Raw genomic sequence first — 19,260 nt, forward strand, 5'->3', positions numbered from 1 at the left:
TGTCAGGTTTATTTTTCCCTATCGGTTATTTTTATATATATATATATATATATATATATATATATATATATATATATATTTGTTTTTTACTCATAGAGTAGTACAAACATGAATATAATAAGTTAAGATAATATTCAACAAATTTATAAATACTGGAACATGAATGTTATCATAATAACGTGGGATGAAACACATTAGGTAGTACATTATTTACATAACGCTAGTTAAAATTATTGCACAAATATTTTGAAATTGAAACTGTTGAAATGTTGATGGGAAATTGTCACAAACGTCTTCTATAATATGTAAGGTTGGCCACAGATCAGATCGGATTAGACATCTATTATAATCCGATCCGCTCCTAACCGATTATAAAAAATTCAATTTGCCGATCCAAAGGATAACGGATCGAATCGGATTGGATCCGCGGATTGGATTTTATCTAAATTATTCATTATTATTATTATTTTTGTTTTTATAAGTAATATTATTTATTATTTATTTATCTTTTAACCCTAACCCAATACATAAAAATTTAATTTATTAATATTAATTCATATATTTAAATAATTATTAACTAATACATATTTAGACTACATTAAATTATCATTAACTAATTAAATTAATTAATATATTTTTTGAAAAAATATATATAAATTTAACGGATTGGATCGGACTAACATATCGGATTGGATTTTTAACAGCCAAATCCGTGAGCTACATATATAATTTTTTTTAATTTGTCACCCATTTGTAGGTCTATCCGATCCAATCTACATGGACCGGATCGAATTCGTTGATTATTTGCCCACCTCTAATAAAAGGGGAGGATTCAAATTCTTGCAATTTTATCTTTTTTATTCATTTATTTATCATTATATATTACATAGGTAAGAAATACATTCCTATACCCACTTTGTCTTAAACTTTTCATGTGATAAATAAGGGTGCAACTTAGGCGAGCTCATCCGAATTAAATTGAATCAAGCTCGACTTTTCATGTGTTTGGACAATTATTTTAACAATTAAGGTTGAACTCAGATTGAAAAATTGAAAAAAATTAATCATAGTTGGGTTTGAATTTAAGGTCAGCAACCCGACCAACCCGAACACGAATTATAATATTAATTTGATACATAATTTATATTTTAAATACATTATACATCATATTCAAATTATCATCACCCTTTTCTTTATTAAAATCAAACCCTAATACGAAGCTAACTAAGGATTACTCTAAATTCCACTGACCATCAAATTCTAAAAAGTAAGTATTTTTTTTTTTTTTTTTTAACGACTAAAAAGCAGTTACTACTCACCAAAACGGTGTGTATACTGTAAATATGAAAATTTATTTATATATTTCTATTGAGTAATTGTAATAGTATATGTAAAATAAAATTATATATCATTACTGTAATAAATTTTATATTGTGAAAACTGTTATAGTGTTGTCCCACCACTTTATCTATATTTTTGTTTTAAATGAACTAAGTGTTGTATTATGTTTCAGTTGTGATCGTATATATAAAGAAAATATTTTGACAGATATTTTAAAAAATAAAAGTAAATAAATGTGGATGACCAATTTTAACAAGGGTATTAGAAACCCTAATACAGTAACGCCAAAAACTAAAAAGTTTGAATACAATACATGCCATTTTTTTATTAGAGCAACTCATTTACAAAAGAAGGGAAAGGCAATGTTTATTTTTTTTTTTAAAAGTAAAAACAGTTTATATAATTAGGATTAGAAATTGGAGAGTGGAGTTTTTTATAATATGTCGAGTTGGACCTTTGTTGTCGTAGGAGAAATCGACTCCAGTGAAAAGCAGCCATAACCAGATCTTGAATATCGGGTTTCGATCGTTTCAAGCAGAGAGGAGCGAAAAGACAAGTTTAATCAGGTAAGTTGCATGTTCTCTCTCGTTTCTGCATGAATTTGTACTTTTCATCAAGTTTCAGTAGATTGTTCTCTATCATATGAGAAACCTTACTCTCATGCACTCCGTTTGAAACATCTCATCCCTTGTACATGCATTTTATTTGGGTAATTGGATTAGAAACCAGCAACATTGGGACTTAGCTAGTTAGAGTTCGAAGCTGATTTGGAGTTTTGAAACTAGGGTTCATAACATGCAATTGAATGGGGTGTTTTGAAATTAGGGTTTAGAATTGGGGGTTTTGAAAATTATCAACCCCACGTCATTCGCAACTTTTTCTTACTCATGATGATATATGATCGATCATCCTACTAATTAATTGGATATTTTGATTAGACTGTTTAACAAAAACCATATCAAAAGAAATAAAACCAAGACAAGTTTACTGTGATGTGACTGGTAGTAGGTAAATTCTGGAGTAGTCATTCTCTCTGCCAGGTATTTTTGCTTTTAGTGTTGAAGCAACACTCTACAAATAATGAAGAATAAACTTTATTATTATGGTGACTCATATATATGATTAATTTTGTTCACTGTATTATATTTTAAAATTTTGATCAGTAAACAAATAGATCAGTGATTTTTAAAAATTCTCATGGTTTGGGTTTCATCTCCGCATCGTTTATAGTGAATTCAGGATAACTGTGGTGAGATCTGATTTGTCAAGTCCCTAAAAGTTGGTGACTGCAAAATGCGTGAGACATAACAGAGCTATAGATGAACTTACTTATGTATTCTCATGTACCCGTGCTTCCAATTTCTGAACTGTTATTGTATTTTTATGTTAAGTCGTGTTAACTCAATTTCTGAATTGAAACTTAAGGTTGAATCTGTGCGTCTAATTTCTGAACTGTTATTGTAATTGACTTAAAATTTATCAATGAATCGTGTTAACTGAATGTACTTTGAATTGTTCTTATGTTAAGCAACTGTTATTGTTGTATGACATGCTCAGTGTTATTACTATATGAACTGCACATTTCACTGTTACTCAGTGTTTGAACTGATCTCAGTTAAAATAATTTTCATTTCGAAATGTCAAATTAACAGACACATAAACTGTGTGTGAATTTTTGTGGCAAAGTATTAGATGTGATAGAGAATGTTGACACAGGCAGGTTTAGCTACACTTAACTGTTAACTTCATATTGTGAAGTTTCTCTCTCCAACTTCCATAGCACATGATTAGTTTCACTTAACATTAGTTATTCTATCCCTAGGTCAACTGAGAGGTTTTATTGGCTGTGGATGAAGATGTGTTGAATATGTTTTTCATACGACACTTTTTTGAATACTGATGGGGTATATATTTGGTATGGCTATGGGATATATTTTGAACTTGGGGTACACTTTTGGTATAGTTTAACTAGTTTTTTGATGACAAGTATTCATATTATTTAATAGTTTGTTACCGATGGGATATATTTTGGACATTGCTAAATATTCATATTATTTAATATTTTTTATTTATATCTATAGTAAAGTAAGTTGGGTTTGGGGCATTTTTGTAATTTTCTTTTCTCAATACACACACACACACATATAGGAGGGGTAGTGTAGAAACCCTACAACCATCAAATTATATTCCTTGATTTCTCTTATTCTTCTCCTCTAATTATCTTCTTTAAACCATACAAACACACACAAAATTATCTTGGTGTCAGAGCAGTGTGACTAAGCCTAGAACCATCTATATCAAGTTGAAGAATAGCAGGAAGTGTATTTTATGTGATGTGTAAGTATAATATCTTATTTAATTTCTTGAAACATTCGTCTCCACAGTACTACACAGACTAATTGCTGTATCACTATTGATATGCCTACACTATAGCTATGTGAAAAGTTCAACTGCCCCACTATTTATTAGAAAGTCTTTCCTAGGGAGTGTTTTGTCCATCAGAACATAGCTTCCAATCTACATGCATGACATACAAATTTTAGAGTTGATATTTTGAGTACATAATTTACAGAATATTCACACACATATATATTGATTTAAAGATCTCTCACATGGTGGCTTTTATAAAATTATTTTTATTAAAAAAACAGACTGTAAGTCAGATTTATATATACCTTATTTATCTTTTGAACTTTGATTTGACAGAGTTACCTCGTTCTCATATTATAGTGAGTAATTGACGTGGTGCATGGAATGCACCTGAACTGTAATAGGAAAGGCATGGTAACCATCTTTCAAATAAGCATTTTAGTACTTTTTGTCTAGCAATTTGTATTGTCTAAATTATTTACATTGCAAAAATCTTAGTTCTTCATGGTAAGCTGGAGACAACCTTTGAGCAAGTTACACGCAAAAACACACCTGACCCCTTTCAGGCTTTCAGCCTACAGTTATATAGCTATTTTTTTTGGGTCTTAGAGAGGAATTGAAATAGAATGTCAAGGGGGGTAGAAACAGGATTTTGTGTGGTACTGAAAAGGATTTAGACGTTTGAGTAGTTTTTTTTTTTTTTTGATGTTGTGCAAATTTATCATCTCTATTATTTGATTTTCAGTTTCTTCTCTTACTAGTGCACGTGAACTCAATTTAAATTGCTTAGATATGGAATACATGACAGAGGAATCAATTGCATCAATATTTTTTGAGGATATGATGTTCTATATATATTTTTTGTAGTTCAATGTTTAAATGGTGGATGGAGTTTGTTTATATTGCAGCCTGGTAATTATATATAAGTTATTAAGAGTTACAAAAATATAAATTGGAAATTACGTTTTAACATTTGGATCATGTATTATTTGGATTTTTTTTATATTAAACAATTGAAGGATTCTTCTTATTTCTAATTCTCTCTTTAACTTAATCTCATTTTTCTCTCACACGTTTTTTGTATAGTCGTAGTTGAGTGATACGATGCAGTGATATCTTACCTGTTCAATGGAATTTGGTAGTCGTGTCTGGCCCCGATAACATGTTATTTAAGTCTTCAAGGTGTTATATTTTATAAGTATCCATGGTTTGAAATTATTGAATTGTTTGAAAATACTGCATAGATATTGCTTCTTAACTCTCATTTTGTTGCCAACTTTGTGATGTTTATGTATAATACTTGCAGTTTTGTGGTTATGTACTTGTTTTATCTTCTTTCAGTTTCATTCATTAGCTCATCTTCAAAGATGTGGAATTGAATGATGTGTTAAGTGAATTATTTCAGAACAATTTCCATGATAAGGGTAGTTGGTTGTAAGATGTGGCTAGGGATGTCATGGTAGGCTTGCTGCTCTTGATAATGTGGTAGACATGCCTGTTGCTTGTTTTTTTGTGTGAGATGTGGAATGGAAAGTTTTTCCTCACCTATAAGGGCTATGCGCCTGGGTGACCGTTTCGGATGTTGTTGGGCTCCATCTTATGTATTCCTTTAAGCATATAAGTTTATCTTACTTAGCAAAAAAGTTATGGAACCAGTTCAAAATTTTCTGTATGATTTAAGCAGGTGCACAGAATCATCACATATGTCTTTTCATTGCACCTTGGTAAGATCAAGTGTGTATGCTCATGGGAAGCTAATAGATATTTCCTGTGTTTGTTGATTTGAAGGAAGAAGGATAGAAAAGCAGTCAATACAAGGAGAACCAAAAAATGGTAAAGAAAATTTCGGTTTTTAACTTATCAAACAAAAAAAAAAAAAAATTTTCAGTTTTTAAATTTATGGAAATGCTGTTGATTTAATTTAATATAACGACTTTTAATATTATTATTGTTGGATTTTCAGTCGGCACTCTTCAACTTCAATTCGTTTCTTACTGTAGTGCTGTTAGGGATTTGTACATGCACTTACTTGAAGATGCAATTTCCTGCACTTCTTGAAGAGAAAACTGGGTATGCGCTCTTTGATAAATAAATTTGTTTCATGTTTGATGTTTGATTCTCACAGATTATTGATAAATAGTATATTGGATTTTACACATGTTTTTCCTCCCTTTGGTTGCATATTTTTAGCATGAAATGTTGTATTATTTCAGCACACCAGAGATTATAACAACAGACGAAGTCTTTTCCTAACTATTTTGATTTGGTTACATGAATCTTATTTTTCCATTCTGCTTTATCTAAGGTCATAGTCTCAATCAAGCTACATGTTATCACATCTTTCCTTACAAACTATACCCATGCTAGTTTTGGTCTTCCCTTTTTATAGGATTACCCTCAATGTGAACCTTGTCACTCTTTCTTACTGGTGCTGTGGTCTTTTTTGCCCATGTCTGTACTACGATAACTACCTTAATTGATTTCCTTTCATCTCCAATGGATGCTACTTCAACTATCTCATGAATGTGTTAATTTCTAGTTCTATTATTTTTTCTCTTGTTGCACATGCACATCCATCTCAACTGGCAATGTTGCCACGCTTATTTTGTGCACATGTAGTTTCTTAGTTGCCTAAATATTTTCCCATAAAAAGAATAACTGGTCTAATAATTGTTTTCTAGAACTTCCGTTTCAGTCTTAGAGGGATACGGCCCATTCTGATTAATATCAGTCTAATTTTTTCTTCGCTGTGAATAATTGGGAGCCTATATAGTGAAAATGTTAAAATTTTGGTATAACTTGATCTTCAATCTTCACTACATCCCTATTTGTTTTCCTATATTTACTAAAATTACACTACATATAATTTAGTTTTATGAGGTCGGGCCTTGCACAACAGTAAGGTTGTTCCTGGAATTCATGGGTTTGATATGGGAAGCAGTCTCCCGGCATATGGAAGCGAGGCTGTGTAAATTTGATCCTTCCAAGACCCCACAGTGATGGGAGCTCGCGCACTAGGGTAGCTTCGAGGCTGTGTAAATTTGATCCTTCCAAGACCCCACAGTGATGGGAGCTCGCGCACTAGGGTAGCTTTTTTATAGTTCAATTTTGTTCATGTTTACTTAAATCTTTTTAACTCTAAAGCTTTCATCGAAACGATATGGGCTTAATGCTCATGCTGATGTGAGGCTGCAGTAACAGAAAATTAATTTGCTCGTTTCCTCCAAAGTCATTCTAATTATAATCACACTTTCATCACAAGTGTCCTTTATCGTGTCAATATATTTTCCCTAAAAACCATCCGTATTTAGATCTCTAGGTACCATATCAAGGTTCTCTTTAAATCAATAGAAGGCTTATGAATCTCTTTTCTTCTGTCTTTCTATTAGTCTCCTCAATAACTAAATAGCCTCATTTACTGGGGAAAAAAACTATTTAATTCAAATTGATTTTCGACATTTCAGTTTCCCATCTTTGTTGAGCATACCAGAGATGTTGTTGTCATAAAATACTCAATTCAACAAAGTTTTTTCCCAACTATTTGGAGTTGGCTTATATAAATCCCCTTTTTACCATTCCATTCTATATCATGAAATGATTTATTGAATAATTGATGAATTAAAAGGGTTTTATTAAATAGCACAGGTGCTAAGCACTCTCTTAAAGTTGTCCGCTCTCTCTACATGCAGATATTAGCGATCTAGTACCCATATTCGCCAGTGGTCTTCTGGGCATGTCCAAGGATAGATGGGGTGTGCCAAGTATTATGTCAAAGTTGCTCCAAAATGATATGTAAAGTAGTGAAACATGCATGTATGTAACAGGATTAGGGCAAAACTAGAGGAGACGAGAGATATCGCTGGCCACATGCCTTGGTTGTCCCAAGGAGATTCCCAACCTCCAAGGCATGTGACCTGGTGGTATATCTCTCCTCAACTTTTACTCTATTCCTATTACATACATGCATGTTTCATTACTTTACATACCATTTGGAGCAACTCTGACGCAATACTTCGCACACCCCGTATATCCATGGGCATGCCTGAGGAAGACCACTGGAGGAAATGGGTTGTATCTTAGAGCGGTACTGAAACATTAACACCTGCATGTAGGGAGGCCATACAGCTTTTGGAGAGTGCCTAAGACGCCTCTCATTTATTCATGCTAGTCCTATCCATTTATTTTATTATTGTTGTTTTTCTTTCTTGTTGTTTGTTATTGATTTGTTCTTTGTTGTTTAACTTCTATGACTTATTATGTGCCTTGATCAATTTCACATGCCTGATGCTTTTTAAAAAAAAAATTATAAATGTTATTAATCTTATTTTTATATTTTATTTCATTGTAAATTCATATTTGTTGTTATTTTCATATTCTAAGATTTAATTTGTGATCTTGTCGACACGCGTGTTCTGCTTCAACTTGTTTTATTTTTGTTCAATTGTGTAAAATAATGAAATATAGATGAAATGAAAAGTTTCCTTACCATTTTTGTTATCTAGCCTTCTATATATATCATCATCGTTGCCTTATTCCTGTATGAATGGGGTCGGCCACATGAATTCTCTTTATTAATTAGTCGCCATTTCACCTAATAATATGTTTAACGTTTTAAAATTGTAACCTTCTATAAATTTTTTTTTTTTTTTGGGGGTGAAAAGTAGACTTGTGAAGGTTGGTCCTGATTTTGTGGGTAACCGTTGAGTATAATAAATGTGTAGAAAGTGCCGACCGTTGGGACTCATCTCTATAGGATGCTTATTGATTCCATTTTTTTCCCACTTTTCCCCCTTGCTTTTAAAACATGGGGGATAATTTAATATGTTTATTATTTTTTTAATTTATTTTTTGTAGTCTGTGAGTCAATTTGCATTCTGATGAGGCATGCATCTGGCAGGTTTCGAGGTTTCTTTTGGAAGGCGGCTAGAATAGGTACGGCTTTGCTTTACCACAACACACATAATGCTGTTCTTATTGGACTAGTCAACAACTGCTATATCTTTTAAATTGTTCAGGTGTTGTTTTTGATTCATGTTGCATGTGTTTTAAAATGCGTTGTGTCATAGAAGAGTGTTGAACCAACATATAACACTTCACCTTTACCTTCCCTAGGCGATGTGGGATTGTGACACCCGTAGCCTGTCAGTGTGGTAGCTCGCCTAGTGTCTCACACCCGCCCACATCACACCCGTTCACATAGGTTGTCGCAATTCTGATAAGGATGCGCATTTCTGAGCTGTTTCTAATACAATTGCATGCCAGGTCCATGGGGCTACTCATTTAATACCCTTAAACTTTTCATTTTTTTGATAAGTAAAGTAATTAATAAATAAATCCCCTTAATTTCTGATGATAGTCGTGTTAATAGTGGCCTCGCACTTTTAGAAGGATATTTGTTTCTCGGTGTGATTTTCTTTTATACGAGGATGTCCTTCGCCTTATAAAAAATGTAAGACACTTGTTCACTGAAACATACAATAGTTTAGTACTTAACCCAAAAAAAAAGACAATAGTTTAGTTATATAGCAATATTGGATTGACGCTTTTCCTCAGTCAACATATCAGTTTTTTGAGTGTTCTGAATTACAGCCTTATTGCTGATTGCATATATAGCATATATTAACTCACTTATGCCATGGAGTTCCATTGCCTACGCTGTAGTGGATTATATGTTAACGAGCCGACTTTGCCTCTCTGCTTGGTCGAACAGGTGAGCGTTTGAGCCCTTGGGTGGCTGTAGGATGCTTCACAATGGGTGTGTCAGTAATCTTCTTCTGAGAAACCGACTTGTTAGTTTACTCAAAGGTGAGCTCACATCATGTTATGAGATGGCTTGTGTGATAGAAGGCTATTTGTTTACTGTTCTCATCTTGGAAGCCTCTATGTAGTGTTGAGTGAATTTGTTTACTTGTGACAACTTTATTACAAATGTGGTTGGTCTGAATTTGTTTGCTTTGATTGTAAAAGATTTTTCTGACTTGCTGAGCAAATTCTTTAACGGATGTGCCAAAATTATTGGTTGTGAATTCACTAACCACAACGAAGTATAAGAGTGACCTTATATTCAATGATAAGCTTCTATGTACTTGTAGTTATGCTTATTACCACGAAGACCATGAGAAGTAATAGAAGTCAAAGAAGAAGAAGAAGAAGGATATTATGCTGAAATCAAGGTAGTAGGAGTTGTAAACCAATAGGAAGACGAGAGACGACATAGAATGCAAACTCTTGAAGATGAACGCCCTCTCTTCACCCCAGTGGAGAATTGTTAGAATCATCTTCTTTAAAGGTTTTCCCGTCGCCTCCTTCAGTAATTTTCACATTCTCTTGTTACAGATACTCTAGGGTATGGACCTTCCGAAAATAACTGAGACGTGCATAGGTGGTAAATTATGTATGACTTGTAAAACTAGAAGCTGCGGTTCTGTGCTGGTCTTTTTATAATATTACTAGTATTCATCATACTAATCCCCATTTTTACTAGTATTTATCGTCTTTTTGATTTAGTTATCCGAAAATAGTTTTTATATAGAATTAAAATCTGTTTTAACTCAATTTTCATTGAACTGTTTCTGAGAAAATTTTGTAGTGGTTTTATACTACACTAATCAGAATCCGGCTCCCCTCTAGTGGAGGGGCATCCTGTGCCTCGTTATCGCTAGTGCAACGCATTATGTCATAGTGCAACAGTCTCATGGCGGACATCAACACTAAGAAATAATGATGTAATGTAATTGTTGTATAAGTGATATGAAGTTGTAACATAAACGATGAAAATGCGGGTTCTACTAGCCAAACTTCTTTCCAATTTTAAAAACGATGTAAATTGTTGCATGGACGATGTAAAGTTACCAGAGAGATACGGGTTCTACTAACCAAACTTCCTTCCAATTTGAAATGATAATGATTGTGTTGATAGGTTTGGGTTGTGTATAATTGACATTGAGAATGCAACTTTAATATAAAGGTGTTGCATTTTTTAAGTAAAATTGTCGCAGTTTTATGTAACGTGTTAGTAGTTGCATTCTTGAAGTAAAGAAATGTGTCACATCAAAGTCATGCTAGCCAGAGTATTGTAACACAGGAAAAAAAATGAAAAGAAAGAATATAAGTTCCCACTAATCTAAACTCACAACATTGTTCAAAATAATAATAAATAATTAAAAAATCAATTTGTAATTGGCACTTATTATCGAAGTATTTGAACCTTTATGCTTTGCAGATCCATGTTCAACAAAATTTTTGCTTAGACAAAAAACCTATGTCTAATCAGAAGTTTAATCCAAAATCTTTGTCCAAATATTATTTATTTGAGTCTAAATGCAAGAAAACAAAGTTAATTTTCAAAGGTTTCTTTAACCACGTACAGAAAAAATTATTTCATTTTATACCAAAGTTACTTAAAAATATATATATTAGATTTCTTGGGGTTAAGGTAAAGATGATAATGATATATATATATATATATATATTGCACTTTTCAAAAATACTTTTTTTAAGTCTGAGCAAGCTTTCTAACTGTGACCTTAATTTCTTATGTCCATGTTAGGAGTACATAAAAATTCAGTAAATTAAATTGGACTGGTCAATTTGGTGTCATTTTCTTATAGTTTGATTTGATTTTGATTTTAAAACAAAGAATTTCGATTATCTGGGGTTCTAAAGCACCGGACCGAATCCAATCCAACCATTAATTATATATATTTATATAAGAAATTCAAAATGATTAAAAAAATTAGAACAGTGGAAACGAACTGGTCCATCATGGTTTAATTTTAATTACGAAAACTCTTATAACCGATTTGAAACTGAACCGGTCAAACTGAACCGTGAATAAGTCGGGCATGGTTTGGTGAAGTTCCAAATGAAATGACTAAACTACCCATTTCATTCCCTGGCTTAGGGTTTCACTATCTCATCCCATCTTCAAAATAGTCCAGTGGCTTTCATCTGTAGGCGGCTAAAGAAAGAGTTCCATCGTCTCTCCGCCGCAACGCAAACATGGGTAAGCTTCCGATCACTTAATTTCGTTTCTTTCTCTCTCTACTTTCTCTCTCTAACTTTCATGGTGTCCTCTGTTTGCTTTAGGTATCTCACGAGACTCGATGCACAAGAGGCGTGCAACTGGAGGGAAGAAGAAGGCATGGAGGAAGAAGAGAAAGTAAATAATCTATTTTCTTATATTCCGTTTGTTCTGTTTGGTTTCTGGGAAAACCTAGGAATTGAAATAGTAAATTTTATGCTTTGATGGTCAATTGTTAATGAGCTCAACTCTAGCCAAGATAAGTTGTTTTATCTAGCTTATTTCAGCATAAATTTAGCTCCGTGTAGCATACTTTTTAGCCTTAAAATTGTGCCACCAATCTAACAGCTCATTTACTTAAATTCTGGTAACTAATTGATCTATGAAAGCGTTAAGTATATCTTCTATGTGATTTTGTTGCAGTTTTTGTACACATCCCATGGAGTCATAGATCTGTTTAGAAGTCATTGATGTTGGGATTTTTTTGTCAAATGTGTGTTTGATCTTTATATATATATGTTTCTGGGTAGCGGACTTTTATATACTATCGAGTCCTGCAGTTGTTCTTACTAACGAAAAGGCGCGTTGGGATTTGGTGATGTTGGAAAAGTAGAACTGGTGTTGGGGGTATTGAGTCTCATGCTTGCTTTTCTTTTTGGAGGACGACTAAAATTGGTGTTTTCAGGAGTTATGGACTGGCAGAGGTTTGGGGGAGTTGCACCATTCAATGGTGCATGGGGGCTTCTTATACTAGGGGGTGGTTTCTTTGTGAGAGAACAGTGGGTCGTGAATTGACCATAGCCTGCAGATTTTGTTAACTTCGATCATCTTATTGATTATCCTCTTGTCGGTGCTCAGTCACTTAGTTGCGTAATCAGGATATAGAAATTATCTCCTTCTTCCCTTTTGGATAGGTGGTGTTTCAGGTTTGGGAGGAATGGTGCTTGGATGTGTCTCAATTGGCTCTCCCTATATCACTCCCTTTGCGTTGTGTAGTGTTTGGTGTCTCAGATTTGGGAGGAATGGTGCTTGGATGTGTGTCTCATTTGGCTCTCCCTATATCATCTTTAAATCGGATTCCTTTTGCGTTGTGTAGTGTCCGAATTTAGAGCAGGAAATGCTTTTTCAGGTCAGAGAAAATGTGGTTGTGAAAGGAGGGTTCCAGCTACATTGTCAGGCAGTGTTGGAGAGGTATAAGTTTTGATCATGCCTCAGTTTGCATTGGTGCAAAAGTTGAAGATACTGAAAGGAAACCTGAAAAGGTTGAAAAGGAACTTGGTGGGAATTTGGAGAAAATCAAACATGTCGAATGAAATCAATGGATGGCAAAGAAGCTTGGATGTTTTGACTAGACAAGTGAAAACAAGGGAAGAGAGGAAGGCAAACCCAGGATTAATTTTTATTTTTTATTTTTACGGAAGAACTAAATCAGAGGCAGAAGTCTAAGGTGTTTTGGCAGTTCGCCGGGCAGATCCTCTTTTTTGGTCCTAAGGCAGGTCTATTTGGTGGGAGAGTAACATGTGATCCTTTCATGGGGTTGAAGTGTCTATTTGGAGAGTTGAATAACATGTGGAGTTCCCTGGCCTTTTGAATTACTGAACTGTTTTCCAAGCTATGTATATGCATTATATTTGTATACTAAAATTCAAGAGCTTTTGAGCTGTATGAGAGTGTAAACTTGGCTTATATACGGTTCTGTTTCCATCCTATTATACACATTTTAAGGCCCCAATATCTCTCTCTCTCTTTTTTTTTTCTTTCTATTTTCCTTTTATTGGGTGTAGATTTCAAAAGTTCTTTATTATTTAGTTGTCATTTGTGTTTCTTTTGATTCAATATTAAATTTCTAAGAAAGGTTGCGTATACAATCATGTGTTCTTCTTCCCCTTGGAGTGCTGCCAAAATTTGAAAACAATAGCCTTTTGTATTTTTAGGTTTTGATTTCCTAAAACTGCTTAACTTGTTAAAAGAACATTTTAATATTGCTTTGTCATTTCATAGACTGCGAGTAAGGAAACGTCAGAATGATACAATCACAATCCACCTAAATTGTAATTATGTTGCATAAACATTGAATCTGGTGAAGGTATGAAACTAAATTGCTCTTGATCAGGAATTTCCAGAATTAAAGTGACCACAAAGGCTTGCCATGTCGCTAAGTAAAAGAAGTGGACACTCACTGCTTAAAAGAAATGATAATGCGAATGATTGTGTTAATGATTAGAACCCGATCATGGTAAAAGTAGTTACAAGATGATCTTAACCATGGAAAACTATTGTTTGCTGATGAATGGTATTTCGTAGAACTCAATATTGTTGATTAGAAGTGGTCTTTCCCTGCTGGACTATTATGAAAGAAATGATCCTTTTTTCATGTATTATTAAGTTACCGCCCACCGGCCACCGTTTAGCATAGTTGGTGTTATGGTTGGCATTAGTTAACAATGGACATAATTCACTTGAATCTCTATCTTTCTAGAAGTGGAGTGTTACCTTAATTGTAGTGTTATTTTGCTAGTCTTCATGCTGTACACATTTGATTGTTTATACTGTTGTATAGGGGGCATGTAGTATTTCACATCTTTTTAATACAAGATGATGGATAACATATTTCCCCGTCAATTATTTTTTCTTTTTGGTTGTTAATTTTCATCTTTTTCTACAGGTATGAACTTGGCCGTCAGCCTGCAAATACCAAGATCTCAAGCAACAAGACAGTGAGGAGAGTTCGTGTAAGAGGAGGGAATGTGAAGTGGAGGGCCCTGCGATTGGACACTGGGAATTACTCTTGGGGCAGTGAAGCTGTCACCCGCAAAACACGTATCCTTGACGTGGTTTACAATGCCTCAAACAATGAGCTTGTAAGAACTCAAACTCTAGTGAAAAGTGCAATTGTTCAGGTGGATGCTGCGCCATTTAAGCAATGGTACCTTCAGCACTATGGGGTTGACATTGGTAGGAAGAAGAAGGCTGCTGCTACAAAGAAGGAAGGCCCTGAGGTATTATAAGTGTTTCAGTCATCTTATTATTATTATGTTAATGAGTAAGTTTGTGGAAATTACCCCCACCCAAATAAATAAATAAAATAATATAAGTGAATAAACACTCTGTAAATAAAAGAGTTTCGTCATGTCTGTTAAAAAAAAATAAATAAAAGGAAGAAAAGAGATTTGTCCTAGTTTATGGCCTTGCAGAGTTAAATTTCTTTTTTCCCGATCTCCAGAACTTCTTCAATTGTTTCTATTTAGTTATTGTGTTGAATTTATTTCCAATCTTTCCTACTGCTGCTTCACATGGCATCCTCATCATCATCTTCCCATTCTTAATTGTCCAGCCAGTGTTTCTGAATCCCTAATTTGTGGTCCAATTCTTGTTAAAATTAAGATAAGAGTAATGCTATCACGAGAGCTCCCTCATGACAAGAGCCATGAGCTCTCCATATTTAACCACCGGATTGAGACAGTTTGTTTGGATCTGTGAAAAGTCAAATGAATTGTTTATTACATCTCAATTTAGTGGATAAAAATGGAGAGAGCTCATGACTCTTGTATCTGGCTATATATGTGTCAAACAACTAATATATGTTGTTTCAACTTCTTATACTACTCTTTCCGTCCCAAACTAAAAGTCCCTTTTCGGGAATCTAACTTTTTAAAAGGTAAGTTTTAATATTTTTTTTATTGTATTGGTTATGAATGAATTACTAAAATATCCATAGCGTGTCCACACGGATGTAAAGGTTTACTTTTTATATGTTCAATGCAAGAAGGATAAATTGGTAATGTTACAAAAAATACTTTCACTTTTCAAATGAGACATTTATTTTGGGATGGGCAAAAATGGAAAGGTGGACATTTATTTTGAGACATTTTTTTGGATAGAGAGAGTAATTATCAACCTTTATCCTTTCCATAATTGAAAATTTCTTTGTTACTACTTTTTATTCATTTTTTGAGGGAGGCTTTATGTGAAAATAAAAATACCATTGTTGTGTTTAAAATTGGAAAAAATAAAAGTGGAACTGCTCTTACAGGAAGTCTCAGATTTCAGTCTGGAGCGTATAAAGTTCGTTGTGACTGGGTGTGATTTAGGTAATTTTTTAGATGCTATGGTTTTGCCACGATCTGGCTGTCAATCAATAGATCAACTCTGATGATACCAATTGGAAGTTATTTATTTGTCATGAAGGGGTGAATTTCTATAATGATGTCGTACCGTTGTTATATCACTTGTGTGTAGTAACCAACTACATGGCCAATCTCAATTGGTTTGTACTAGAGCTTGCCCGGTGCTGCCTGCTTTATATTAGTTAATTCTTATTTTCTCATTGACTTCAACATATGCAAAAGCAGGAGGGTGAAGGGACTGCGGAGGAAGCAAAGAAGAGCAACCATGTAGTGCGGAAGATTGAGAAGCGCCAGCAAGATCGTAAGCTTGACGCCCACATCGAGGAGCAGTTTGGTTCTGGTAGGCTGTTGGCTTGCATTTCTTCTCGGCCTGGTCAATGTGGCAGAGCTGATGGGTGAGTGTAATTGAGGTTAACTTTGCATACTTATTGATTCTATTGCTCCATTCCCTTTTGTTTTCTCACTAAACATCTGCAACAGATATATCTTGGAAGGAAAGGAATTGGAATTCTATATGAAGAAGCTTCAAAGGAAGAAAGGTAAAAGTGCCAGTGCCTCAGCTTAACCAGTATCTGACGTGGACACTTTCCTTGCTCATGCATGAGTTAACTTATTTTAATGTTGTGTTAATCTACTCCTTTCTGTCTATGACAAATGTGGCTTGTCATAAATTATATTTAGAACTCCGAGAATTTTCGATTTGTGTTTGTGTCTAGAAATTAGATGGGTTGGCCTTATCTGTGTTGCACAATTCACTTTTGATCTAAATATAAACATATCATATCGTTTGTGGTTATTCTCACCATCCATCATTATAATGATACGTGATGTTTTTCAGAACATCCATCCCATTAGAAAAGGCTTGGCCATGATTGGCCTCGTATGGAAAATTTGGAGGTGTTCAATTAGAGTGCTGTTTGGATTCAATTTATGTGTATTTACAAAGGTTGATTGATTTTGAATATAACAATCTATATCCTAATTATTTCCAGGTAAATGCACTAATTAGGGATATATTGATGCCCCCTTCCTCCCTATCCGTCAACAATTATTATCTTTTATTTTTAGCTTTTGGAGTCGTTGGACTCAAATCAGTTGGAATATCCAGTTAAGAGAACACTAGCCCAATTGGATTTTGGCTGTTATCCACTTCTCTTGAAGTGGTAAAGAAAAAATATTATTAAATAGTTAATTTTTCTTCAACAATTGCTTCAATTTGAGTTCCTTGATCCCATTTTGGCAAAAAAAATTATCATGAAGATTAAAAAAAAATGTATCATTTTAATTAACAAAATATTGTAAATTTTGGCAATGCACATTTATTCAGAAACAAAAATAGTAAAGTACATTGATAACTTCAAGGTCCAGTATATTCTACATTCCTTGATCCCATAACGAAGAGATAGACAAATTTTTCTAGGTCCAGTATATTTTAAGGTTTGTCATAGATCTTGAGAAGTACTTTATACATGCTACTAAGCCGATCATAAACAAGTTGGGTGACAATTTGTGTAATTCGAACGGAATCGTTTAATATTCATGTCAGAAACTCTCAACATTAACCCGACTTGGGTTACACGTGGACCCGGATTACACTTGTAATTTATTTACTAAAAAAACAAAAAAAAAAAATTGTTTGAATTATTAATAATACTCAGTCAAATAATAAATATTAAAAAAAAAAAATACAAGTTTTAATCCAATCAAATTACTAAATAGTATCTAGTCTACAAAAGAGTAAATTATAAGACACAAGTTTAGATAATTGTTTTGGAACTTAAATATAAATTTGTTTATGACATGTATAGTTAAACGGGTATAAATAGATTATACGTGTTGAAACACCTCAATTTAAAAATTAACTAATTAATCACGTCGGCTCGTTTATGATCAAAATTAATTCAAACTCGTTTAAATCGTGTCATGTTCGAGTCATGTTGGTAGGTCATGTCAAATTTTACCACTCCTAATTTTGTAGGGCTGTCTTTACTTGGCGAGTGTAGAGGATTAGGCAGGCTTTAAAGTCTTTCAGAATGGTGTGAAATGTTGGACGGCTTTAAAGTCTTTCAGAGAATTGTGTGGTAGAGATTCTAAAATGTTGTATCTAGTGGAGGTAGTGTAAAATATTTTAGAGTATGTAATAGCATCTAGTTCTTCGCTAAGGAGAAGAATGCCTATAAATATGGTTTGAATATAATTTGTTAAACCAAGAGTATGAGAAGTTAGCATAGACACCCACCGTCATGGAAACCTACAGTCGAAAAAACCAACTGAAATGTGCAACAAAAACTTTTCGTTGTAAGTTTTTGTTGTAGATTTCAGTTGGTTTTTTCTGTTGTTTCGTCAAATCTACAATAAAAACAATAGGTGCAAAATGTTTTACCCACCCACCAATAAATTTCAAAAGACTAATTAGTTAAAATCACTACTAAACACTTTAGAAATTTTATACTTTGCATTTCAATACTGTAACATTTTATGATATTTTTGTTATTTCATGTTAAAATATAATATTATTGAGGTCTTTTAACATGATCTTTTTAATGAAAGGGCAACTTAATCATTTTTTGAATTGTCATTAACGACCAGGAATATTGTTGAACACGCGCCAAATATCCAAATTAGCCCCAAAACCAGTAAGATGTCTTTCTTTATTACTTCTTTTCTTTTTTGTTTTTTCTTTTTCTTTTTTTTTTGTTTTTTCTTTAGGATTTGTTTGGTTAGCGTCAACTAGCCAGAAAATAAAAAGAAAAGAAAAATTTAAAAATATTTTTTTGTAATTTAGTTAGAATGAAAAAAAAAAATTTTGGGTTAGTTTGATTAGCGTGAACTAACGTGAAAGGAAAAGAAACAGCAGTTTGGTTAGAGCATCCCCAATCGTGACGAGTCAAATTTGCACAAAAATTTTGTATTATTTATTTTTACCTCCAGCTATTGTTTTATACCTTTTGTGTAAAAATATATTCCCTAGTAACAACCAACTATTGTCATGTCTGGACCCCACATAATTTTTACAAATTTACTTAATATAGGGTTGATTTGTTAATGGAATGAGAAAGGGAGGAGAAAAGAAATATGCGGATGTGGCTTTGTAAAATGGTGGCGTAAAATACATAATAATTTTACACATTAGTGACCTGACATTGTATCTTAATAACATCTCCAACCATTCCAACGGTTGTTTTATACCTTTTGTGTAAAAATATATCTCCTAATGATAATCAATCATGTGCCATGCCAAGACCCCACATAACTTTTACAAACCTATTTAATCTATGGTTAATTCTTTAATGAAACGAGAAAGAGGGATGAGAAAGAAAATACACAACCTTTTTACACATTAGTGATGTGGCCAGCGGCGTAGCCAGAAATTCCCTTCGGTGGGGGCAATTTTTAAAT

The 19,260-nt window shown here is 33.4% G+C and overlaps 2 protein-coding genes across 4 annotated transcripts; both read left to right on the forward strand.

Annotated features, from left to right (window-relative positions):
* Window positions 1-1,740: 1,740 nt before the first annotated feature.
* LOC132274760 (uncharacterized) lies at window positions 1,741-10,221 on the forward strand. 3 transcript variants are annotated; one of them, XM_059776097.1, is made up of 6 exons: window positions 1,743-1,907; window positions 5,500-5,544; window positions 5,675-5,781; window positions 8,609-8,643; window positions 9,422-9,516; window positions 9,804-10,221. In XM_059776097.1, the coding sequence occupies exons 2-5, from the start codon at window positions 5,542-5,544 to the stop codon at window positions 9,487-9,489; spliced, it is 213 nt and encodes a 70-aa protein (XP_059632080.1). In that variant the 5' UTR covers window positions 1,743-1,907; window positions 5,500-5,541; the 3' UTR covers window positions 9,490-9,516; window positions 9,804-10,221. The 3 variants fall into 3 exon arrangements, with proteins under 3 accessions (XP_059632081.1, XP_059632080.1, XP_059632079.1); XM_059776098.1 differs by lacking the exon at window positions 9,804-10,221 and having other exon boundaries at window positions 1,741-1,907; window positions 5,396-5,544; window positions 9,422-9,745; XM_059776096.1 differs by lacking the exon at window positions 9,804-10,221 and having other exon boundaries at window positions 9,422-9,745.
* Window positions 10,222-11,559: 1,338 nt separating this feature from the next.
* On the forward strand, window positions 11,560-16,657 carry LOC132274762 (small ribosomal subunit protein eS8). Its single transcript, XM_059776099.1, has 5 exons — window positions 11,560-11,716; window positions 11,800-11,872; window positions 14,400-14,733; window positions 16,087-16,256; window positions 16,342-16,657. The coding sequence occupies exons 1-5, from the start codon at window positions 11,713-11,715 to the stop codon at window positions 16,424-16,426; spliced, it is 666 nt and encodes a 221-aa protein (XP_059632082.1). The 5' UTR covers window positions 11,560-11,712; the 3' UTR covers window positions 16,427-16,657.
* The last annotated feature ends 2,603 nt before the right edge of the window (window positions 16,658-19,260 follow it).

Source organism: Cornus florida, unplaced genomic scaffold (assembly GCF_030987335.1).
Source record: "Cornus florida cultivar Cherokee Brave unplaced genomic scaffold, ASM3098733v1 CherokeeBrave_3.0.0_Hap2_Chr09, whole genome shotgun sequence".
Classification (NCBI taxonomy): domain Eukaryota; kingdom Viridiplantae; phylum Streptophyta; class Magnoliopsida; order Cornales; family Cornaceae; genus Cornus; species Cornus florida.

Bases quoted from the DNA above. Each gene is read 5' to 3' on its own strand.
- LOC132274760 (XM_059776098.1), top strand. The intron at 5,782-8,608 runs GTATGCGCTCTT...TGCATCTGGCAG, and splicing joins CTTCTTGAAGAGAAAACTGG to GTTTCGAGGTTTCTTTTGGA. The intron at 8,644-9,421 runs GTACGGCTTTGC...TTGGTCGAACAG, and splicing joins TTGGAAGGCGGCTAGAATAG to GTGAGCGTTTGAGCCCTTGG.
- LOC132274762 (XM_059776099.1), top strand. The intron at 11,873-14,399 runs GTAAATAATCTA...CTTTTTCTACAG, and splicing joins GCATGGAGGAAGAAGAGAAA to GTATGAACTTGGCCGTCAGC. The intron at 14,734-16,086 runs GTATTATAAGTG...ATGCAAAAGCAG, and splicing joins CAAAGAAGGAAGGCCCTGAG to GAGGGTGAAGGGACTGCGGA.